Raw genomic sequence first — 22,681 nt, 5'->3', positions numbered from 1 at the left:
CACTTATCCTCTGAAAAAGCTTCGCCCATCGGCAAAGTACCTAGAGTTGGATTTCGAATCCCAACATCACAAAACCGAGCAACATGGAAAACCAGTCCACCATCAGCAAAACTACACGGTGACAACACCCCCTTGAGCTTCATGCCATTCCGACGCCACCATTACGATGAAACCAATAACTTGATCCAATTGTCCCCAACAAAGGGTTACTCAAATCGCCACGGGTTACATCTCTTCGCCAAGCTAAAGGGAGCGACCAACCGCTCATGGCGGTGAAAGTAGGCGCCATGACGAGATACTTACGAGTGGAAGCGGGCGAGACACCAGCCTCAATCGACTGGGCCCAGAGGCTGCTCGGGCAGCGGCAGCGCAATGCGGCGACCGCAACGACCATACAAGCCAGCCAGGCCGCAGAACCCAATATACTCCTTCAGAGATTTGCTTTCGATCAACATCTGGAGGGGTTCGACCCAAAATCTCTCATCTGGTTGTACGACAGCGCGGAGGATACGCCCAATGTCTCGGAAATTGCCGACCGGGTGACTGAGGCTCTCAGAAGCGCCATAGTCAAGGCACAACTGGAGCTAGGTAGGTATAGTAGACGTTGATGAGGCTGATACCGATGTAGATGCAGCCGATGGAGATACCGTCGCCGCCCGCGGTAATGTAATTGATGTTATGCAGCATACCATGGACCGTTCTATAGAAAAAGTTAACCGCCACGGGTCACCCAAAAACTGGTCAAGGTATGGGCTTTTAACACCGCCAAGGGTTTCCAAACCTCGCTAAGGGAAGAGTTGCCCAACCGAGATCATGCGGAAAGAGATGGCGGACATCGAACAGTCACTACAGCAGACGCGTGACATGCGTCGGGAGACACGTGAAGAGATGGCAGGCATCCAGCAGTCACTGCAGCAGAAGATGCATGACATGCGTCAAGAGATGGGTGGAGAGATGGCAGACATCAAGCAGTCACATTGAGCCGAATCTATACAACGCAATCTAACTTACAATAACTACTTCGGGGACCCTTGACTCTTTAAACTCAACCTCTGACTCCGTCTCTATCAGCAAACACAACCCCTAACGGATGACTTCTCACCTGTTGAATCTAACGTGTCCAGCCTGGCCCCGCTCTGCGAGGTCCTCCTGATTCCCCCCTCCTCTACGCATCCCACCCGGCCCAGGGGGCGCCCTCCCCTCTCTCGGATCCATAACCGCCGCGGTAGCGCCCCCATTAGCCTGCCTCGGCCGTCCCCTCCCGGCCTCCGCAACCCTCCCCCCAGATACACTCGCAAACGGCGCCGGCCTCGCCCCACCCTGCGAAGCACCACCACCACCACCATTCCCACTATTCCCACTCCCACCACCAGCCGCCGCACCACCTCCCTCAACCTTCCCCCCCTCCCCATCCGCCGCGACCCCCACCGCCACCCCATTAACAACGAGCTTCTTCGCCTTGGCGTTGCTCAGGGCCAGCAGCCCTGCCGTGGCCAGCAGCAGCACCATCATGATCATGGAGCCGGACTGGGTCATGTTGCCGGACAGGGCGGCGACGAGGTAGACGATGAGTTTGGCGGTCGCTTCGAGGTAGCCTTCCAGGTGCGTTTTGCGGCGGAGCCTTTTGCGTAGTTAGTGTTAGATTGTGTGTGGTGGGGGGATGGGAAAGAAGGGTGGGGGGTATACCAGCTGCGGGTGGTGATATCACGTATATCGCTGGCCTTGCCGCGCAGGCGGACCATGGTGCGGTGCTCGGCGTCGTTGAGGCGGACGAGGAACTGGGAGATGCGCTGGCGCGTGGCCGAGAAGGAGAGGCGGTGGCGCCGCTCCGAGCTGTTGCGCCCTGCCGTCTGGCGGCTGGCGCTGCTGCGCCGCACCCTGGTGGGCGATGGGGAGCGCAGTCTTTTGTCGGGGGTCGACCGCTGCCCGTGCTCGGACTTGTCGGCCTGCGACGCCCGCTGCTTGATCACCCAGATGTTGAGCAGGCGCGAGGTCATGAGCCCCAGGATGGACATGAGCGCCCACCCTCTGCGTGTTAGGTATCTGCAGTGGGGGGAGAGCGGTTGGTGGACTCACAGTCTTTGAAGAGGACGATGAAGGTGATGGCGGCGATGGTGAGGACGGGGCCGGCTAGGTACAGCGCGTGAGACATCCATCCAAAGTCGGTTACCTGAGTCTCCCTCCACGCGGTGGCAGTGTCGCCGCTCTCGGACCGGTGCAGCTTATAGCGCCCCCGGGCAGCGATGGCACGGCCGACGTCGAGTGTGACTGTCTCGCCGGGTTTGGCGACGTTTTGGATGTAGTTTGCGGTGGCGGCGTTGTTGAGCTTGAACACCGCGGCCGAGCCATCAAGCTCGTCGACCACGTCAATAATAGCTCCGGCGCCGCCCTTGCGGAACAGCTCATCAGCGGCCTGCTGGTAGTGAATACCGGGAGCCAGCAGGAGAGTATCCATCCAGCTAGCTCCGCCCGTGAGAGCTGTCCGTTGGGCAATGGTTTGTAGGTCAGCAAGAGCAAGGACGCCTCCGGCAGAGAAGGCGAGGGTAGGGAAGGGCTTCTGGGCCCAGCCCTCAATGAAGGACATGACGACGGTCGAGTGTGCGAGGAGGATCAACCTCACTCTGTTCTAGCCCTCGAAGGGACACTAAAGGAGTGACTAGGCACGGTACCAGCCGTGCCGTTATAATTCGAATAACTGAAGGAGTGACAGCGTGATGGTATATACACGATAATGGAAAGGAGTGACGGTGTGAGGACCGACCCCTTGCCTCGACGACGCCCAGAACGGAACAGACCTGTTCCTTAAGTCTCTCCATTTCCATTTCTTCGAAATCCGCTCCAGTAGAGAAAGTCGGAAATCCTCGACGTCCCATGGCCTAGAGACCAGGCTCATTGTGATGTGACACAGGGGTTGAACGAGGCCGGCCGTTAGTTTCAAGGTCCATGGCCCGATTGTCGACCTCGTGGTGGATAACAAATTCCAGCGCCATCTCCACCTAGGTCTGTTAGTGGTCTGGCCGAAACAGCCCCGAGGTTGCGATGAAGGCGCGGCGCAGTCCCGCTGCCGTCGGCAGATCCAATAATTACACTCGTTGTTGGGTGACGTGGGGGCACGCACAGGGGCACAGAGCGCTGCATTGCGCTGCGAAGTAAACGGGTTCAGATGGCCCAAGCTTCTTTCGATGCGGGGCTGCCAAGACAGCTTTCGAGTGGATGCAAGGAGCTCTGATCATGGGTCCCGCTTTTCAGACGTTCGTCCTTTGAATCTCTCGTCATCGACCAACATCCCGCTTCAAAGCGGCCTACACCCCAGGCACCAGCAATCGCCGTCGACACAGAAGACAGTATCTAATTATCCACTCGTGAAGTTGAATGGAGATGCGCTAGGCTTCAGCACTAGATCCACTGTCCATTGGGACCATTGGCACAACCACGGGATCGACTGAGCTGCAGACTCGACCACCATGATTCGTCGCATCCTTCTCCTGCGCCTCGCGGGGTCCCAGAAGCTACTGCGCACCTTTGCCCATAGCACCGCTACCCGCGCCGCCGTCCGCAACGACCTTCGCGCCCGGCCACAGCTACCCTTCCTCTCCGTTACAAGCGCCCGCAATGGACGAGTTCGCTACCTGACGACCGAACGGAAAGCCCAGCTCAAGTATGAGATCAAGACGGGCATCAAGTACACGGGCTACATATGGATCGCCGGCGCCGCTTTCCTCGGTGCCTGGTTCGCCATCGTCCAAGAGCGCCTCGAGCGCAGGTATCCCACGCCACACGAATGGGGCTACCGGACACGCATGGACTTCCGCGGCGGCAACTGCGCGAGGTTCGAGCCGTCCCCGGGCAAGACCACCGACTGGCTGCAGGTGGCGTGGTGGTTTGAAACGACCGTCAAGCGGCTCCAAGATCCCAAGATTGACGGCAAGGATGTGAAGGATGCCCCGCACGACTGCCCACCGGGCACGAAGGACATCACTGGGAAGTCGGAGGAGTGGAGGAGAGGGTACTATGAAGCCATGATGGGATATGCCAAGGCGGCCGAGTACGTGGAAGGCTGGGTGCTGGACAAGTCAAGGAACATTGTGTTTCCCGCAGGGACCATGATCGGGCCGTCGAACCCCTACCCCAAGCCCCTCCCCGCCGGCTTCAAGGGCGCGCCCAAGGAGGAGGACTGCGAGCTGCGGTTCGAGTCGCCCGACGACATCTACCTTCAGATCCTATCAACGCCAGGGTTCACAAACCGGCAGAAGATCGAAGCTGGCCTGGCGTACGGTTCCTGGCTAGACTACAAGGGCGTCAGCGGTCCCGCAAGCATCATCTTGGAGGACGCAGTCCATCTCGCCGCCTCCGAACGGCACGGCCTCCCCGCCGAGCCCCTCAACACGAAGAATTGGACCCTTAATGAAGCCGCCGGTCCGCCCTCCGAAAACCTGCTCAACTCCCTCACAGCATACGCCACCTTCCGCGCCCGCCAAGGCGCCCTCAACTCGGCCCTCCCCATCCTCGTCTCCATCCTCAAAGCCCGCCGCAGCCTCCCCCCACCCACCTCCAGCACCGAAACCCCCATCTCCCTCGCCGCCGCCCTCAACCCCCCCCAACCCCCAACCAACCAACCCCAACCCCCCACCACCAACAAAAGCACCCTATACAAACTAACCCACCTCCTCGCCCCACCCCCCTACCCACCCCCCCCACCCGACGGCACCTCCCCCCCAACCCGCGACGCGCTCGACCTCTGCCTCGAAGCCGCCCTCAGCCTACACATCGGCGAGATCCTGTACACCTCCTCGCCATCCCCCGCCAGCCGCGAGGAAGGACTCGGGTGGACGCGCGAGGCCGTCGACGTGGCCGAGGAGCAGCTGCACCAGCTGCCGCAGCGCGTGGAGCAGGACAGTCCCGCGCGCGCGGCGTGCAGGGAGTGTCTGGCGACGGGGTTGGGGAATTGGGCGGCTATGGTGCGGAAGTTGGCGAAGGAGGAGGGGGAAAGGGGTGGTGCGGGGAAGGGGAAGGGGGCGAAGAGTGGTGGTGGTGGTGGTGGGGGGTGGTTTGGCGGGTTGTGGGGGGAGGGGGTGGCGAAGGTGGAGGATGTGGATCGGTGGGCGGCGGAGGAGAAGGTTATTGAGGAGCGCCAGCGGAGGGTGAGGGAGTTGTTGGAGGATTTGAAACCGCCGCCGAGGGGGATCTTGTCGTTCCTCCAGGCTTGATTGACGTTGGTTAGGTAGGTATAGGTGTGTATGTGTGTATGGGGGATGGGGAGAACTGGCTGGTTGCGAGCTTGTACAAAATTGGACGGATGTATGCATATGGATGGATAGGTGTTGTGTTTGTTCAGTGTGGAATTTGTTGTACTGTACAACACTCTCGTTTGTTGAGGACGTGGGACAGGTAGGGTGACGGGGTCATATTAACATTAACCGCATCTTACAGGGCAGAACATATGGGGAAGCAGGCTTAAATTGAGGAAGCTATACTACCTGGCTATGTGGTATGTGGAATCCCATTATCTCACGCCAGTCTGCCCCAAGAGTGCTAAAACTCCAATAATGTCCAGTGGACCCGCGAGTGGCCACGTGAACACGCCAAAAATGCTCCCTTGCCTCCCTAGTCGGTGGCCGTGAGCTCCGTCATCTCTGTCACCAGTTCCTTCATGTCCTCGGCGCTGGGGCCTTCGTTGGTCGGGATAAACGGAGTATTCTCTCCATGAGTCTTGACTCCGCTGGTCTCTGCCACGTCATTGCCCTTCACCGGCACCACCTTGTTCTCGGTCTTGGTGTTGGAACCGGTGGCCTTGGTGCTAGTGCTGTTGGCCTTCTCAGTATCCTTCTTGACCTGGGTGGTTGTTTTGGTCTCGCTGTTCTCGGTGGTCTGCAACTCGCCGCTATTGTCGTCGGCTGTGCCATCCGCGGCCTTGGTGCCAGTGCCCTTAGCCTGCGCAGTATCCTTTTTGGCCTGAGTGGTCTCCTTAGCCTTGCCGTTCTCGTGCGCCTTGCCATTCTCGTGGGGTTTGCCGTTCTCCTGGACCTTGCCGTTCTCCTCGACGGTCTGCGCCTCGCCGCCGTTGTCCTTGCCTTTGCCAGTCGCGACCTTGGTATCCGTTACCTGATCCTCGAGACCGCCGTCGTTCTTGTCACCCCCCTCCGGCGTACCCCACCACGAACTAACCTCGGGCGCGACGCCGCTGTCATCCTCGCCGAAGATTTCGACGACCTCGTTCTTGTATGTCTCCCCTTGCAGAGCGACCTGCTGTATCCACTCGAGCACCGCCGACTGGGCCTCGATGGGTATCGTCTCGGTGACTTGGGCTTTGCCGGCGCTGAAGACCGGACAGCCGAACGAGGTGAAGCCGGCCGCGCCAGGGTTGCCGCTGGGGCCGGCGATGGGAGTGTCGAGGGGCGTGTGGTGGATCATGTACGCGCGGGCGCGCTGACCTGGTCAGTATCTCCGCACACCAACCGGGGAAGCAACCAACTTACCTCCTTCATGAACTGCTTGAAGCCCTCGCACTTGAAGTTCTTGGAGCTGTAAAAACCACCCAAGATCACAAGGCAGCCCAGCCTCGCGCCAACCTTCCGCCACACCTCATCATCGTCCAAATACTTCTCCACCTCATCCGCCGTATCGCCCACGGCAATGACATCCAGCTTCGCCTCCCCACCCACCAACCCCCCCTCCACCAGCGCCTCAAACACCCCCCACACATGCTCCGCAACCGTCCTCTGCCCAGCCACCTCATTCACCTTCGGATCATGATATCGGCCCACATGCACGGCACTCGCCATCGGCACCCTATGCCTCTCAACCGGCGTCAGCCCGCGGCCACCCTCCGGCCACCACCACAACTCCCCCGTATTAGCGAGCACGAGGCCCGGCGGCGACGCCGAGCTGGTGCCGCTGCCGCACTGCAGCTTGCCAACGGCCTCGGCCAGCCCGATCACCGACCCGCGCGCCACCCCGCCATGGCCCCCGATCACCCGGTGTGCGAGCACCCCGAGCGACTGGCTCGATTCGTGGAAGAATACCACGGCGCGGGAGGCGCGGGTTAGGTTGGGGGTCGTGCGGATGGGGACGTGGGGGTGGGTGGGTGGGGTGTTGAGGGGGAGCGGGATGGTGGTGAAGTTGCGGGCGTCTAGGCGCGTGTGGATTTCTTTGCGGACGGCTTCTGGGAGGGGGGTTAGTTTTTTTGGTGACGGTTTTGGTGGTGGGTGGGATTGGGGTGGTTGGTTGGTTAGGTATGTGACTGACCGTTGAAGGCGAAGCGCTGGCGCTCGTTCCAGCGCTCGTTCTTGGTCAGGAAGTACTTGAAGTAGTAGTCGGGGTCTTCGATGGAGCGGATTTCGTCGATGTCGTTGATGAAGTAGCTTTGGGAGGGGTGCATGTGTTAGCATGGAATGGGAGCGGTCGCTCGGATGGCAACAGAGGCGGGTAAGACGTACCCAAGCTCCTTGAGATCCGATGCGAAGATCGGGTCTGCCGGGAGGCCTGACCAGCGACGGCGAAACATGGTTAGTCGGGTTGGTTATGGTGAAGGTTCGAGATTTGTTGGAAGGAAAGTGAATTGTGGGTTGAGAATGGAGGAGTCGGAAATTGGAAAGGTGGCAGGGAGGAAGGGCGGAAGAGTGGGAGTGTAGAAAAGTGGAAGGTACCGAATGGAGGTCATGGAGACCGTGGAGAAAATAGGATGAAATTTGACAAAACGTTTCACGATTGTTCCGCTCACCCAGTCCCATTGTACCTCACAGAAACAGTAGGAAAGACATCAGCTAGGCAAGTAGGTAACTTCCATTCGTTACAGGTAAAGAGGACCGAGTCAATGACCTGCCTAAAAACATGATGGTTTGTTTACTCAGGCCCAAACCAGCGACCGAGCAAACAGTTTTTATAGGGAACAAGAAAGCTGCATATGGTCACCGCCGTAACGTTTGCAGCACCACCGATGCCATGCCAAACAGTTTGCTTCGGGGCGCAGATCTAGAAAATTACATCCGGTCCGTCGCGGGTAGGATAATCGCGGCCAGAGAGTAGTAAAGAGGGAACGAGGGCAGAGAGAAACAGACGAGATCGAGGTTGGAAACAAGTTAAGCGTCTCTACCTCCACCTAGAATAGGAGAAAATGAAACATGGGACATGAAAAGTAGACCCGAGTTAAGTCAGACAAGGCGCCGGCGAAGTAGCTCTACCAACATCTTGTTGGATGCCTGAGTAGCATACCACAACGGCGTGTGGCCCTGGTTATCCTCTGATCTGATGTTGGCACCCATTTTGAGTAGACAGTCCACGGCGGACAGGCGCCCCGCGCGAGCAGCCCAAGATAGGGGTGCACATCCTTGCTCGTCTGGCGCATCAATCTGAGCACCGAGTTGCTGTAGAAGCTGTAAAGTCCTACACTTCCCTGCCTCGGCAGCCCAAGATAAGGGTGTACGGCCAAGTGCGTCTTTCGAGTCGACCTGGGAACCCGACGCACACAGGATTTCCACAGGCGTATTGATTCCCATCGCAGCAGCCCAGTGTAGCGGTGTACGGCCCTTTTGGTCTTTCGTATCGATCTGAGCACCGCTGCCACAAAGCACCCTCAGAACCTCCTCAGTCTCAACCCCAATAGAAGCGAAAGTCAGGGGTGCACGGCCGCCCTTATCCCTCCGCTCTATATCAGCGCCCTTCTCGAGGAGAGTCTTGACGACGGACTTTTTACCCCAGTAGGAAGCATGTGATAGTGGTGTTCGGCCGTTTTTGTCCTCCAAGTCGAAACCAAGGCCACATTGGAGGAGCAACAGCGTTACGATGCTTAGATTCCCCCCTTCAGCAGCATACGAAATCAGGTTTCGGCCCCGTATACCCTTTTGCTCGATATCAGCACCCTTCTGGCGGAGCAGTAGCGTCACGGTGTCTAGATCCCCGAGTTCAGCGGCATATGAAACCGGAGTTCGGCCTTGCCTATCCCTCTGCGCAATATCGGCACCTTTTTCGAGCAGAAGCCTTGTCATGTCCAGGTGCCCTATGGCATGTGACAAAGGTCCTCGGCCGCCCTTATCCTGCTGCTCAATATCGGCGCCATTCTCGAGTAGAAGCGTCACCATGTCCCGATGCCCCATTTCGGCAGCATATGACAAAGGGGTTCGGCCGTCCTTATCCCCCTGCGCAATATCGGCTCCCTTCTCGAGCAGAAGTGTCGCCATGCCTGGAATGCCTCTTCCAGCAGAATGTGACAATGGAGACCGGCCCGACGATGGGTCTCGAAAGTTGACATCAATGTCGTCGAGGGCGGTTTCCAGGAGGACTTCTAGCAAAGTGGCGTAACCTTGCTCTGCAACATGCAACAACGGCCCTTTCCTTTTCGAGAAGCGAAATTTGAAATCAAAATCCCCGAGTTTTTCCCCTTCTTCCGGGCGGTATTTTAGCAGGCTGCGAAGCTGGGACTCGCGTGGTTTGCCTTTCACCTCGGCCTCTAGGAGCGCCCGAGCCGCTTCATTGCCCCCAGTGGCCAGCGCGGCGAAGAGAGGCGGCCCATAACGCGGTGGCGAAATGATTCCTGTTTCGAGGTAGAAACATGAACGCTCCGGGGGGAAGAATTTGATGAGATTGGCGAGGTTCCTCTCCGCAAGGAGAAAAAGAAGGCTGACTTCTGCGCCATATCTTCGGGCTTCGACCCCCTCCAAAAGGTTGTAGAGAGCTTTCCAACCCTCTAAAGGGAACTGGCCGAGGAAATATTCCTGATCTAACCCACAGTTCTGAGCGCTGTTCGCATGATGGAGGATTTTGAGGATCGAGTATTGTAGAAACGGGAACTTCGAGCGAATGGTTTTTCGATATTGATCGACTTTAGTTCTGAGTTGCATCGAAATGCTCGGCATGTGCAACCCTTGGCCGGCTGCAGCTTTCACCTGAGCTAAACAGCAGTTCTTCAGGGTTTCATGGCCACGGCCCTCGATGTCCTCGGGGGCCTTATCCCAGCGGTGCTTGTACTGGCCTAGCAAGAAATCACGGACGGACTCGTGAATGAACTGAACGACGGAGGCCTTTCCCTTGATTTCGGAAAGCCCCTTGGACCACTCTTTAACCGAACACTTCATAGTGTTCAGGTTCAAATCATCTTGGTTCCAAGCACCAGGACAGCCTTCTTCTTCACCAAGACCGAATTGGACGGCGAAATAGAGCTCCTGAAGCTTCATGGGCCGTTCTGCAAATAGAATCCATTTGAGACAGAGCTGCAGAGCTTCCGGGTTCTGTCCGTCCCGCTGGAGGATCATTTCGAACAAGTCGCCAAGCTCCTTGGGGATCTCGCGTAGTCGCCTACTCATCTGCTTGATGGGTTTGCTCGGATAGTCTCTGTTAAGGATGTCGACGACCAAAACAACCCAGAGGAAGATCATCCGGGATGCTTCGAGGATCTCCGATCGAAGAGACTGGGCATCCTTCGACTCAGGTAGACGTAATGTCTTCTTTATATATTTTTCGATGTCCTCTCTGTGACCTGCTTCGTCCTCTAGGATGATATTGCGGCCCTTCGTCTCGATGTGCGGATAGTGCCGACTGGAAAGACAGATGCCTGGCGCCGAAACCAATGGCGTTAGCTATGCCGCGCATGCATTCTTCCCTGAATATTCGGTGTTTGCTGTTGCTAAGCCTCTTGTTTTCCTTCTTCCACTTTCCTATCTTCTTCCGTTCACTCGGCAATATGGAGATGGTAAAGAGGCAAATTGAGCATGGGTTAAAGTAGAATGGATGGAATGAAGGGTGCGGACGATATGTATCAGAGAAATACGTACGAAGCTGATTTTTCCTGTCTTGGGCAAGCTCGCAGAGATCCTCAAAGAAGCCTACCATACCTCTTGCTTGATCGTCATCACACTCGTCCAACGCGTCAACGAAGATGGTCAACGGCCGATCCCCGAGTCTTCGAACGGCACGATTCAATGTTTGCTTTAGAGCTTCCTCGTTCCATCCTTTGGCATGGATATTTTTGGCGCCACTGATAGTCAGTGCCTCCTGGAGACTATGTTGCAGGTCTGCGGCCTCCTTGAAGAGCTGATACAGAAGGGAGCGGTAGAGCCCATTTGTGGACCTCTCCTCGAGCGTGCCTCGGGCAAGGAAGAAAAAGGACAAGGTGATTGGAGAGGCACTGCCCTTTTGGCTAAGCTTGGCGTCTCCTTTGACCTCTTCAAACAAGAGCTTCATCAGAGTCGACTTCCCCGTGCCGGGATGCCCCCAGATCCAGAGAAAGCTGCCGAGGCTTGGCTGTTGCGTGGGTTCGCGCCAAGATGTATATTCAGGCGTGTTGAGAAACCAGCGGCACGTTCCCCTTTGGGCGGCTGTAAGATTCGTCAATCGCTCATCAATTTCGGTAAAGTAGAGCTTTTCGACGAGTAGCTTCCATAGATCGAGGGTTTGGTGACTGCCGTTGTTATTTTGGATACCCTGCTCAGAAATGGGTGGTTCGTGGGCCGTTCCCGGGGACTGACCTCCCTTCGAGGTTTGTCTGCACTTTACTGTGCCCTCCCTACTCTCGATCGTCCCGAGTATTTGGTTCAAGGCGGCCGCAACCTTCGTGTACTCGGAGTCTTTGAGCCCGGAAAAACGACACATGTCCATGTGGTTGCTTGAAATAAACTGCTTCGTTTCGAGGACGGGGTTGTTCAGGCATGAAGACCAATCTTCAACAACCTTCGTGCCGAAAACTAAGCACAGCCTTGCGTTAGTGACGTTTCTCCGGATCCTTGGGGATTTTACGGTAAAGAAGGAGAGGATAAGAGGAAGTTAATAGAGGTCAAGTTACGTGACCTACGAGATTTAAGGCCGTATTCCTCCTGAAATGAGTAGACCTGAAAGCATTTCTCCTGAGCCATAACCAGGAACTCATCCATCAACTGTGCCAATTCCTCCGTATTTGGCATGAGGGTGTTGACAATTCCCTTGTTGACTTGGACACCAAGCACCTGGACCGAAGTGGAGAGGAGGTGGTGGAGGAAACTTCTTGGGTCTGCTCCTCTGTGTGGCGTGCCGAACAATATGAACCCGGCGGCCGCTCCGAAGATGTTATAGAGGTGAGGCTTCGTCGACTTGCTGCTCCGCGCTCTCCTGAGTGCTTCCTTGACGATGATTCCGCCAAGACTGTGGGCAATGAAGAGGACAGGGCGACTTTTCTCGTTTATATTACGCCGTAAATATTCGAATTCGCACAAAAAGTCCCAGGCATGGTCATAGGCACTTTTCTTGCTCACTGGCCGCCCCGTAAGCCGATGGCCAATTCTTGTATCGTACCCATACGTGAGTATCCGGGAGCTAGGGACGGTCTGGGGAACGAGATCGGCCGGCCAGTAGATGTCTTCCTGCCGTTGCCCTTCTATTTGCATTATGCCGTTGGTATTCCCATCGTTTGTTAGCGTAGCTCGACTGTGTTGGGCGGACGGCGCGATGGAAGCGGTAGCTGAAAAGCGCCATCCAAACTTTCGAATCTTGGAACGCCAGACCACATCGCTGGGATCGCCGTTATGGGCATGCTGTTTTGCTTGGGTTCCCAAATGCGCTTTCGCCTTGTAGAGCCAGGTGTCCTTGGGGTGACCAGTGAATCCATGGACAAATACAATGCTTTGGGGTATGAGTTGGTTGCTATTTAAAACCGGAAGTGGGCGATGTGCATGTTTCTGGAAAACGACATACTCGATGGTGGGATGTTTCCCTTCATACAATACAGTGAACCCCTTTTCATTCACCGAAATATGGTTCGACATCGCATCGTCCTCGCCCACAACCTGCGCCGTCGCGCCGTCAAACCACTGTGGCGGTTTTTGTCGTCTTGTTGAATTATTGATAGAATTATTGGTAGAGAAGGGACGGTTAAAGTGAAGCAGTCCGGGCTGACAAGAGCGAGTTGGAAAATGCCGAGATGTTGGGCTGCATGCTGTTTGCATTAACCATCCATACACACCATTGGCTGCAATGATTTGCGGCGGCTTGCCAGAAGAGGTAAACGAGGGAGAAAAAAGTTTACACGTGGTTCTTCTCTCTTTATACATGAATGGCTACTGCGACATTATCTGTAAGCACACGCGGAAAGCGCTCTGGAAACTCGAGAGTCGGCGAGCGGGTAATGCGATGACTCCGAGACCACAAACAGCGAGACCTCGGGATTACCAAGGTGCAGTGTCCATCCAAATGGCCTTCTTCGATCCCCTATCTTCTTCTTCGCATCCTGAGCAAGGCTCAAGACTGCAATGAAAAAGACGTTTGTGTCGTCTAGAGAGTGTGATACCAGAGACACGGTCCTCGCTAACATTGGCAAGCCAAGAGGTCAGCAAGGGAGTGACAAAAATGAATTTAATCAAATAAATCTACTCCGTGGAGTAGTTTCAGAGATTAAACTGAAAAGAACAGATACTACACTTGATCCAAGCCATAAGGCAAAGAGAGCTAAAGAAGAAAAGAGAAGAGTGCCAGAACTTGGAGGGGCAGACGATGACTTATAGTGGAGGGGCAGTTGGTCTGTGCACGCCTGCAATTGCAGATAGAGTGCATTGACCTCTCTTCCTCCAACTTGAAGCCGGGCTAGGCTGAAATTCAGCCACACCGCCCGGCAGAACCACCCCGGAAGATCAACCATTCAGCATCCCTAAAGCCCTGGTTCACGCGGAGCCGAAGACGACGACATCTTGAGCGCCAACGCAACTCCTTCAGTAACAATCCCCGGTCGTCCCCCCGATATACCGCCAAGATGTCCATGTTCAGGGCAAAGAAGCTCGACCTCGGGTGCTTTACCAACATCAAGATCATCCGTGACCACTCGAAGCGCAAGGCCTACGAAGCCGCCGAGGCCGAGAGGTGCCGACTTCCCTCCGCTGCGTACCGGCCCTCAATTGAACGGCGCTAACACAGGTCCGCAGGCAAGCCCTCCGCTACGTCGTCCGCAACACGACCCTCCCCGCCCGCACACGCGCCATTGCCCAGCTGCAACTCACCCAAATGCACTGCTACACGCGCCCGACCCAGATCCGGAACCGGTGTATCCTCGGCGGGAAAGGGCGGGGTATTTTCAGCGATTTTAAGATGTCAAGAGTAAGCTTGAGGCGCTCGTTTTTTAGGGATGGGATGGTGAGAAAACTAACCCTCGGCAGTACAACTTCCGGTTGCAGGCGCTAGCGGGCAATTTGCCGGGTGTAAAAAAGGCCAGTTGGTAAAAGAAACGACGGAAATTTGGGGATTCCCGAGCCCGTAGTAATAGACGGTATCGGGCTTGTGCCGGTTGGATTGCGGGAGACGTGGGAAACACCCCTTCTGGTTCTGGCGGAGGCACCGATGTGACTAGGTGGGAGCATCGAAATCCTCACGTATGCCGTGTACAAATCTTGTTACAATATTAAACGAATATGCTAAGAGTACCCTTTCTCCTGACGCCTAACCTCATGCGACCCCCAATCCCATCTATCATGAATGGCGTGTGAAACACCACCTCGAAATGTTGAAGGCTTTTTCCAACCTGTATCCTTACAGTGACTTCCCGGTCGCCTCTTCGGCCGCGACAGCCTGGCTTAGACTGTCCGCGGCCATGGCCTTCTCGCCAGCCCGCTTCCTCAGCACGTTCTCAATGAATGCCTCGCCAGCCTTGTAAGACGACCGGACAAGGGGACCGCTGGCGCAGTACAGGAAGCCCATGTCAAGGGCACGCTGCCTCCAGAGCTCAAATTCTTCCGGCGTGACGTACCGCTCGACCTGGAGATGCCGCTTGGTGGGCCGCATATACTGACCAAAGGTGACGACGTCCACGTCAACCTTCCTCAGTTCTGTCAGGATGTCAGCAACCATTCTTCAAGTCTTGCAAAAACATAATGCTTACCTCTCAGCGTCTCCCAAAGCTCCTCATCCGTCTCCCCCAACCCCAGCATGATACTAGTCTTGGTGATAATCCCTTCCTTCCCCTTAACCTCCTTCACATGCTCCAGCACCTTCAGACTCTGCCTAAACGTAGCCCTCCGGTCCCGCACATACGGCGTCAGGCCCTCCACCGTCTCCACATTATGCGCATACACATCCAGCCCACTCTCCGCCACCACCTTGACCATCTCCAAATTCCCCCAAAAATCCCCCGTCAACGCCTCCACCAACATAGTCGGCTTCTTCGCCTTAATCCTCCGAATCGTCTCCGCAAAATGCCGCGCGCCCCCATCCGCCAAATCATCCCGATCCACACTCGTCAGCACCACATACCCCAACCCCCACCGCGCCAGCGCCTCGGCCGTATTCTCCGGCTCGTGCGGATCGAGCGGCGGCGGCGCACGACTCGTCTTCACACTACAGAACCGACAGCCCCGCGTGCACGTATCCCCCATCAACATGATCGTCGCCGTGGCGGCCGCCTTGCTGCCGCCGCCCCAGCACTCGCCGATATTCGGGCAGCGCGCCTCCTCGCACACGGTGTGCAGGCCCAGCCCGCGCAGGTCGGCCTTGATCTTGGCGAACCCGGCGTTGGCGCCGGCGGAGGGGATGGGGGTCTTGAGCCAGTCGGGGAGGCGGGTGATGGTGCGCTTGCGGCCCTCGGGTCCGACCGTTGCGGTGCGCGGGGCGTAGGCTTCGCTGGGGGGGAGGGTGTTGGGGGCCGCCGTGGGGAGGAAGTCGGTGAGGGAGGCGACGGTGGTGTCTTTGAAGTAGGTGGGGCGGCGCTTGGTGATGCCGTTGGGGGCGGCGGGGGGTTGTTGTTGCTGCTGTTGTTGTTGTGCCGCGGGTGGGTTGGAAGGGGGCGGGACGGTGGCGTAGGTCCGGGAAGGGAGGGCGGCGGAGGCGGCGGCGGCCCGTGCTAGCGAACGGCGGAGCGGGGCTTGTATCCTTTGGAGGGGCATCGTGGACGCCATTGTGCTGCGGTATGTGGTGTGGTGGAGGAGGGGAATCGACCGGCGAGCACGGAGTTGGCTTTCCGATGTCGTCGGCTAAGACCGGCGATGGGCTGGCGAAAAAACGGTTCCGGCCCGGGTGTGGTGGAGTTTGCCTCTTGGCGTCATCGCAGGGTCAGAAAACCGCATTGGGGTTAGGGTTGAACTACGGGGTTAGGACGGTTGCCTGTGACAACTGACCCGAGAAATCCGATTCTTCGTGAGACGACTGCGTATCAATATGGGATCAGGTGAACTGGCTCGGTACCGGCCTGTTTTATTATTATATTTTTTCAACCGTCGGTTCGAATCTTTCCACAAGCGACAAAAGATAGTTCTGTCTCTCAATGCTAATAAGATGCTTCCGCTGTTGCGTCCGCTTCGACTGGTCGAGTTTCCACTCCCACTCGCCTAAACGGCAGTCGACAATCGGACTGTGTACCAATCCTGCTCGCAAGAATTTACGACTTCTAACAAGCGGCACAGTGGTTAAATGCGGGGAATGTGTGGCAACGCTAGTCGGCGGTTTGTACACGGTAGGCGGACATTAAGTGATGATGAAACTGAGCTGCGACAAACCGTCGCAAATATGCGCTTCCTGACACGGTGGGCCCAGACCGAAGGCTGCGATAATTCGAAATCTTTTGAGACCTGGATGTACTTTTACAACAGCATGATTTTCCAGCTCGCCTGCTTGCCGTCTGTTGGTTTTCATCGTTGTGTCCGGCGTGCCGGATGCTGACGACATCATCCACACCGTGCCCCCAGCAGGGTCCATTCTAAACCAAAACCACCCGGGCACCCAGGATGAACGGCAGTGCGGCTAACGCCATAAACCACAACAGTTGGCCGTAGAAAATGGGCGGGAGGCCAGCTAAAAGCAGGTAATCGGGTTGCTTGAATATAAAGAACAATTCAGGTCTTCTTGCAGTAAGTTTTGGACCTTGACAAACCTCTTGCATGTGTGCTCAAGTGTTTGACTTGGGCCAAGTGCTTGGCGGGATGGGTTGTTGGTGGCATTGGGCATTCCTTGCATGTTGTTTACTTAACATTATCCTTTCTGTTTTGGGCGTCAATATGTTAGAGCACTAAGCGGCGTATTTTATCACTTCGAGTGCCACCTGACACAGCCTCGTTCCCGGGCCACCCCCCCTTGGCTGGCTGGCGTGTCGCCTGCAAAACAGGTTCAACCGCCTGTGCAACGTCTTTCATCACCCACCATCATTCCGCATCTCTCTACCACCACCACCGAATATACTCGCCATCGCCTACCAACCGCGCGCCGATTTTCGCACAGACCTATCCATTTCGCGATCGCTTTACGTTCAACACACCGTCTGTTCCGTCAATAACTTTCGCCGCCTACCGTCAAAATGGCTTCGGGAGCTTACGACCCGTTCCGTCCTAAGGGGCAAGGTTCGCAGGACCCGTCCGCGCCATCGGGCTCTGGCCCGGATAAATTTGGAGTCATGAAGGAGGTGGGTTGGTGATCTGTTTGCTTTTTCGCATCAATCGGGGGAAGCCGTGTGTGATAGGTTCGGTCGCGCATTCAAAACTCAACCCATCGTTGGGCGGCAAGCGGCACTACCACCTTTCTCGAGAGGTGTTCGACAACCAGCCTTCTTGGGGCAGCGCTCAAATCGAATCCACCCCGAGATCCAACGAGACACCTTCCAACTCAAACAACGCCACTCCATACCTCTGAGTGTCGGTCCCCAAGGTTGTGTGCCCAAGGAAGAGCGGTAGCCCTGCCTCGGAGAACCGGACGATGACGAGCGCACCACCCGAATGCCACACCGGACCCATGCACTGCTTCCGCTCCACCCGATCGATTCGAGATTCTTGTGTTCTGCGACTGGGATTGTAGACTGACACTCTTCATCAGGAACTCGACGGTGCCATCAGAGCGGCGAGCCATAACATAGAAAGTGTTCGGGATCGCGGCGAGCGCTTGGATCATTTGCAAGACAAATCAACCAACCTGAATGCCGCGGCCCAGGACTTCCACGGCCGCGCTGGTAAGGTCCGGAGGCAGATGTGGTGGAAGGTGAGCAGATCTGCGACGCCCCGCGAACTCGGTTGCGCCTAACTTGTTCTTTAGGACATGAAAATGCGCATCTGGATAGGTGTTGGTATTATTGTCCTTCTCGCCATCATCATCATCCCAGCGGGTTTGTGGCCCCCTCCCCACCTGATTCAAACTGCATTTTGCTGACGAGTCTCCTAGTTGTTACCACTCGGGGAAACTAATTCAACGATAACCATGACGACTCGATATCCACCGGGCGAATGAATGGCGCTCGTTTTCATATTACTTTTTCTGGGAGTTTGTTTTCTGGCTGGCAGCGGCCTGCTTGGCGTTGCGTGGATCTCAGTCTGGGGTGACGCTGCCTCTGAATGTAGCTGTACTTATGATGATTCGAGGGAGCAGGTTCCCCAATGCGTTAATCAAGTTACGACAAGTCTCTGGTCATTTTTGCCTAGGCATTTTTACCCACGTGGAAGCGGAACGGCAGCGGATTAGCTTGCGAGACTTCCAGGTTGATTATGATGAGCAGGACAAAAATACCTAGGTCCTGCAAATGTAGTGCTATTCAGATTCAACATTCATATCTTTCCGTGACGCTGCCAGCATGATATTTTGGGTAACAAACTCTTCAAATCAGGAGATAGACACAGGATGAGCCTTGGCATCACACATCTTCAAGTCAGGTCCATAAATAGGTAGGTACCTGGAAGTCGGCAGTGAAAGCGAGTTGGAGAGTCCCGTCGTACCTAGGACGCTTACTTGGTAACTAATCGCCTAAATAAAACCCTGCGACTTTTGCATATGCAGGTGGTAATTCAGCTCAAGCCTGCGCCATTAACCAAGCAGTTTCCAAGAGAATGGCATGTTTTTGGAGACCAATGCTGCCGTAGTGAGTCGCATGCCGAAGTCGCTCCGCATTAGCTGCAGCCACTGACCAGGGCCTGGGATGCTCCCCTCAGAAGCGGTTTCGGTGTCAATTTTTTTTTTCCTTGGTCATAGAGGCTGCCCCTCCACCACCACCACTTGACCGACACTTGCGAGGCCCCAACCTTTAAAAAGCCCTGGTCAACCATTGACACCCGGCTTTGCTTCCGGCCTCGATCTTGTGCCATTGACTCTCGGCAGGGCCTCTGCCTTTCTTTCCTCCGTCCATACTCCTCTTGGTTTCTCCGCTTCCAATGGTGGATGGTCCGCTTGGAATTGACTCATCCGAGGTTTAGTTTGCCATTGAGCGCCTCCGATTCGTCACGCACTTCTCTCGCCCACCACCACCTTGGGTTGCTATTTCAAGGCGTTCTCAACCTCCTCCCCTCGGCCCGCACGCCCTTTCAAGCTCTCTACCCCAAGAATAACTAGACCCGGCCACCAAGATGCTTTCCGCTTGTGCTGTTGCCCTCAGGGCAGGTGCCCGCCGCAGCGTCCGCCGTCTTCCCCGGTCACGCGCCGTCGCCGTCCCCGCCGCCCTCCGCCGCGGAAGGCCGTTCTCCTCGTCCGCCGCCCGAAATACCGACCTGAGCACGCGGGGTATGATTGTGCAGACCCTCTCGTCCGTCGGGTCTAAGCGCGAAGTCCAACAGTACCTCTCGCTCTTTACATCCGTGTCGTCGCAACGCTTCGCTGTGATCAAGGTCGGCGGCGCCATCCTAACCGACTACATCGACGAGCTCTGCTCTAGCTTGGCCTTCCTCTACACCGTCGGCCTCTACCCCATTATTGTCCATGGCGCTGGACCGCAGCTCAACACCCTGCTAGAGCAGGCCGGCGTGGAGCCCCAGTTCGAAGAGGGCATCCGGGTTACCGACCCCAAGACGCTGCGTGTCGCGCGTGATCTGTTCCTCCAGGAGAACCTCAACCTCGTCAACAAGCTGGAGGAAAAGGGGGTGCACGCACAGCCCCTGACGACCGGCATGTTCAGGGCAGACTATCTGAATAAGGAGAAGTGGGGGCTGGTCGGAAAGATCACCGGCGTCAACAAGCAGCCCATCGAGACGGCTATTAACAATGGCTATCTCCCCATCCTCACCTCCATGGCCGAGACCGACGATGGCCAGATTCTCAATGTCAACGCCGACGTCGCTGCCGCCGAGTTGGCCCGTGCTCTCGAGCCCCTGAAGGTTGTTTACCTGTCTGAGAAGGGCGGTCTCTTTGACGCCGGGGGCCAGAAAATCTCGGCCATCAACCTGGATGAAGAATACGAGCACCTCATGTCGCAGTCGTGGGTCAAGTATGGCACCAGGTTAAAGATCAAGGAGATCAAGGAGTTGCTGGACACATTGCCGCGCGCTACTAGCGTTGCCATCATCCACCCCGGAGAGCTCCAAAAGGAACTTTTTACCGATTCCGGCGCCGGCACGCTCATCCGCCGTGGCAGCAAGCTGCTCTCGGCCACCAACCTGTCCGAGTTCAAGGACGTCGAGAAGCTCAAGGAGGTCCTGATCCGGGATCGGGAGGGCCCCGATGCACTGGCCACCGTCGACAAGTATTTCGAGTTCCTTGGCGAGAACAACTTCAAGGCATACTACGACGGGCCTATGAACGCCCTCGCCATCGTTTTGCCCGCGAACAACGGGCGCCAGGCTACCCTTGCCACCCTCACCATCACCAAGTCCGGGTGGCTGAGCAACGTCGCCGACAACATCTTCACCGCCCTCCGTAAGGAGCACCCCCAGCTTGTGTGGACCGTCAAGGAGGACGACGAGAACCTCGGGTGGTTCTTTGACAAGGCCGACGGCAGCGTTACGCGAAATGGTAATGTAATGTTCTGGTATGGAATTGAGGACGGCGAGGAGGTCGTGCAATTGATGAAGGACTTCACTGAGAATGGCCGCGCCATGCTTGGTAACTCCAACCTCGAGTCGCGGTTGCAGCGCGCCGCGACAAATGGCGCCAAGCCCGTCCCCCAACAGACTCGCTCGTACTCGACCCTCGCTCGCCGCCCCATCCTCTCGACTCCGGCTTTTGGCCAGGCCGGCCGGAGGACATACGTCACTCAGACCAACCCCAACCCGCCGATCGGCAAGAGAAACGCTTCCAAGTCCCAGCCTGCTAGGGTAGCGCTCATCGGCGCCCGTGGTTTCACCGGCCAGGAGTTGATCCGCCTCCTCGACTCCCACCCGAACATGGACCTCCGCCATGTTTCGTCGCGCGAGCTCGCGGGCACCAAGTTGGAAGGGTACAGCAAGAGGGACGTCATCTACGAGAACCTCAGCGCTGAAGACGTCCGGGATATGGAGCGCCGTGGTGATATCGACTGCTGGGTCATGGCGTTGCCAAACGGAGTGTGCAAGCCGTTTGTCGAGGCCGTCTACGATGGGCGCAAGGGCTCTGATCACAAGAGCGTCATCGTCGACCTCTCCGCCGACTACCGTTTCGACGACACATGGACTTATGGTCTCCCTGAGCTCGTCCCCAGGGCGAACATCACGCGGTCGACACAGATTGCCAACCCCGGCTGCTATGCCACGGCGGCGCAGCTCGGCATCGCTCCCCTCGTGCCCCACCTCGGCGGCATGCCCCATATCTTTGGCATCTCCGGTTACTCAGGTGCCGGCACCAAGCCGTCGCCCAAGAACGACGTCAGCCTGCTCACGGACAACATCATCCCGTACAGCTTGACGGGCCACATCCACGAGCGCGAGGTCACGGCCCAGCTTGGCGCGCCGGTGGCCTTTGTCCCGCACGTCGCCGTCTGGTTCCGCGGCATCCACCACACCATCTCGATCCCGCTCAACAAGACCATGACGTCGCGCGACATCCGCCAGATCTACCAGGACCGGTACGCCGGCGAGAAGCTGGTCAAGGTCGTCGGCGAGGCGCCGCTGGTCAAGAACATCAGCGGGAAGCACGGCGTCGAGATCGGCGGCTTCGAGGTCGACAAGTCCGGGAAGCGCGTCGTCGTCTGCGCCACCATCGATAACCTGCTCAAGGGCGCCGCCACCCAATGTCTCCGTAAGTAGGCTTTCTGTTTGTTGTCTTCTCCTGCTTTGACCGTTGCTAACGCCGGAAACAGAGAACATGAACCTTGCTCTGGGCTACGCCGAGTACGAGGGCATCCCCATCATGTAGACGAGCTGCATACATAGACGGGCGTTCCTTTTGGGGCGGGAGTTCAAGGGTTCCACACTGCGTGTGTCACACGTCGGCGGCGCTGACTAGCGTGGCGCTCGTATCTTCTTTTTCCAATGTTCATACGGTCCATTTCCATCTTTGAGGAGTTCTGGCGGGGAAGCTTCGTTTCGAAAATGGGGTTTCGGGTTCCTTCGGCTCCGGGACGATCTGGGTTTTTTCGTCGTCGTGGGTAGATTTTGTATATAGTTGGGGATCAGGAATCTCAAGGCTGGATCGTTGTTTTTGAGTTGCGGATTGCTCGTGTTTTGATTGCCTCTTTTGGGGCGCTGGGGGGACTTGGTGTTGCCGTTGCTCAGGGGAAGCGCGGGTGATCTGTTTGCTGTGTTGTCCTCTGCGTGGCATCCGCAACTGATCCCCTTTTGCAACTCTCAGTCTGTGGGTTTTGCTACTGGCCCACAACAGACCATGGGATCCTGCTTGCTGCTTGGGCATACAGCGACACGTGTAATGTTTACGGGCAATGACGCGGTGTTCGGCAGGGTATTACTGATTCTATTTCTCTATGACGATGATTCTCTATGGTTTAAATCTAGAGGACAGAAGGTAGAATTCCCGGTATGTCTAATCTAGAAGTTCAGATGATAGACAATTCTGATTGTCGGAATGGCGACAATCTTCAGGATGTGGATAAATAGGGAGAACTACTGGTCGAGACCGGCAACTGTAA

At 56.6% G+C, this 22,681-nt stretch overlaps 9 protein-coding genes across 9 annotated transcripts; 5 read left to right on the top strand and 4 right to left on the bottom strand.

The window, feature by feature from the left end:
- Positions 1-329: 329 nt before the first annotated feature.
- Positions 330-2,759, bottom strand: F5144DRAFT_654501 (uncharacterized protein; the record flags this gene model as incomplete). Its single annotated transcript, XM_066793102.1, has 5 exons — positions 2,077-2,759; positions 1,687-2,026; positions 1,103-1,621; positions 604-700; positions 330-578 (listed from the first exon to the last, which is right to left on the bottom strand). The coding sequence occupies exons 1-5, from the start codon at positions 2,582-2,584 to the stop codon at positions 330-332; spliced, it is 1,713 nt and encodes a 570-aa protein (XP_066641690.1). The 5' UTR covers positions 2,585-2,759.
- Positions 2,760-3,464: 705 nt separating this feature from the next.
- F5144DRAFT_654489 (uncharacterized protein) lies at positions 3,465-5,525 on the top strand (the record flags this gene model as incomplete). The annotated part of the gene is made up of 2 exons (XM_066793101.1): positions 3,465-3,499; positions 3,605-5,525. 2 exons carry the CDS (start codon positions 3,465-3,467, stop codon positions 5,205-5,207), a joined length of 1,638 nt encoding a protein of 545 aa, XP_066641689.1. The 3' UTR covers positions 5,208-5,525.
- Positions 5,526-5,604: 79 nt separating this feature from the next.
- On the bottom strand, positions 5,605-7,504 carry F5144DRAFT_494584 (Arb2 domain-containing protein; the record flags this gene model as incomplete). The annotated part of the gene is made up of 4 exons (XM_066786041.1): positions 5,605-6,426; positions 6,477-7,162; positions 7,246-7,361; positions 7,437-7,504. 4 exons carry the CDS (start codon positions 7,502-7,504, stop codon positions 5,605-5,607), a joined length of 1,692 nt encoding a protein of 563 aa, XP_066641688.1.
- A 436-nt stretch (positions 7,505-7,940) lies between these two features.
- Positions 7,941-13,165, bottom strand: F5144DRAFT_303722 (uncharacterized protein). The gene is made up of 4 exons (XM_066783907.1): positions 12,658-13,165; positions 11,783-12,585; positions 10,767-11,675; positions 7,941-10,546 (listed from the first exon to the last, which is right to left on the bottom strand). The coding sequence occupies exons 1-4, from the start codon at positions 13,011-13,013 to the stop codon at positions 8,151-8,153; spliced, it is 4,464 nt and encodes a 1,487-aa protein (XP_066641687.1). The 5' UTR covers positions 13,014-13,165; the 3' UTR covers positions 7,941-8,150.
- A 268-nt stretch (positions 13,166-13,433) lies between these two features.
- On the top strand, positions 13,434-14,474 carry F5144DRAFT_303797 (mitochondrial 37S ribosomal protein uS14m). Its single transcript, XM_066783908.1, has 3 exons — positions 13,434-13,815; positions 13,878-14,049; positions 14,109-14,474. The coding sequence occupies exons 1-3, from the start codon at positions 13,709-13,711 to the stop codon at positions 14,169-14,171; spliced, it is 342 nt and encodes a 113-aa protein (XP_066641686.1). The 5' UTR covers positions 13,434-13,708; the 3' UTR covers positions 14,172-14,474.
- On the bottom strand, positions 14,370-15,975 carry F5144DRAFT_515508 (uncharacterized protein). Its single transcript, XM_066786611.1, has 2 exons — positions 14,828-15,975; positions 14,370-14,774 (listed from the first exon to the last, which is right to left on the bottom strand). The coding sequence occupies exons 1-2, from the start codon at positions 15,837-15,839 to the stop codon at positions 14,479-14,481; spliced, it is 1,308 nt and encodes a 435-aa protein (XP_066641685.1). The 5' UTR covers positions 15,840-15,975; the 3' UTR covers positions 14,370-14,478.
- A 1,255-nt stretch (positions 15,976-17,230) lies between these two features.
- On the top strand, positions 17,231-18,107 carry F5144DRAFT_549620 (synaptobrevin-domain-containing protein; the record flags this gene model as incomplete). Its single annotated transcript, XM_066787592.1, has 4 exons — positions 17,231-17,335; positions 17,743-17,904; positions 17,959-18,028; positions 18,085-18,107. 4 exons carry the CDS (start codon positions 17,231-17,233, stop codon positions 18,105-18,107), a joined length of 360 nt encoding a protein of 119 aa, XP_066641684.1.
- On the top strand, positions 17,883-18,612 carry F5144DRAFT_578579 (uncharacterized protein). Its single transcript, XM_066789266.1, has 2 exons — positions 17,883-18,028; positions 18,085-18,612. Exon 2 carries the CDS (start codon positions 18,151-18,153, stop codon positions 18,379-18,381), a length of 231 nt encoding a protein of 76 aa, XP_066641683.1. The 5' UTR covers positions 17,883-18,028; positions 18,085-18,150; the 3' UTR covers positions 18,382-18,612.
- A 473-nt stretch (positions 18,613-19,085) lies between these two features.
- F5144DRAFT_303372 (Aspartate/glutamate/uridylate kinase) lies at positions 19,086-22,185 on the top strand. The gene is made up of 2 exons (XM_066783904.1): positions 19,086-21,834; positions 21,896-22,185. The coding sequence occupies exons 1-2, from the start codon at positions 19,257-19,259 to the stop codon at positions 21,949-21,951; spliced, it is 2,634 nt and encodes an 877-aa protein (XP_066641682.1). The 5' UTR covers positions 19,086-19,256; the 3' UTR covers positions 21,952-22,185.
- Positions 22,186-22,681: the final 496 nt, after the last annotated feature.

This window comes from Chaetomium tenue (assembly GCF_020726465.1).
Source record: "Chaetomium tenue strain MPI-SDFR-AT-0079 chromosome Unknown F5144scaffold_5, whole genome shotgun sequence".
Classification (NCBI taxonomy): Eukaryota; Fungi; Ascomycota; class Sordariomycetes; order Sordariales; family Chaetomiaceae; genus Chaetomium; species Chaetomium tenue.
Note: the sequence above shows the minus strand (reverse complement) of the source record. Positions and strands in the feature narration are given on the sequence as shown.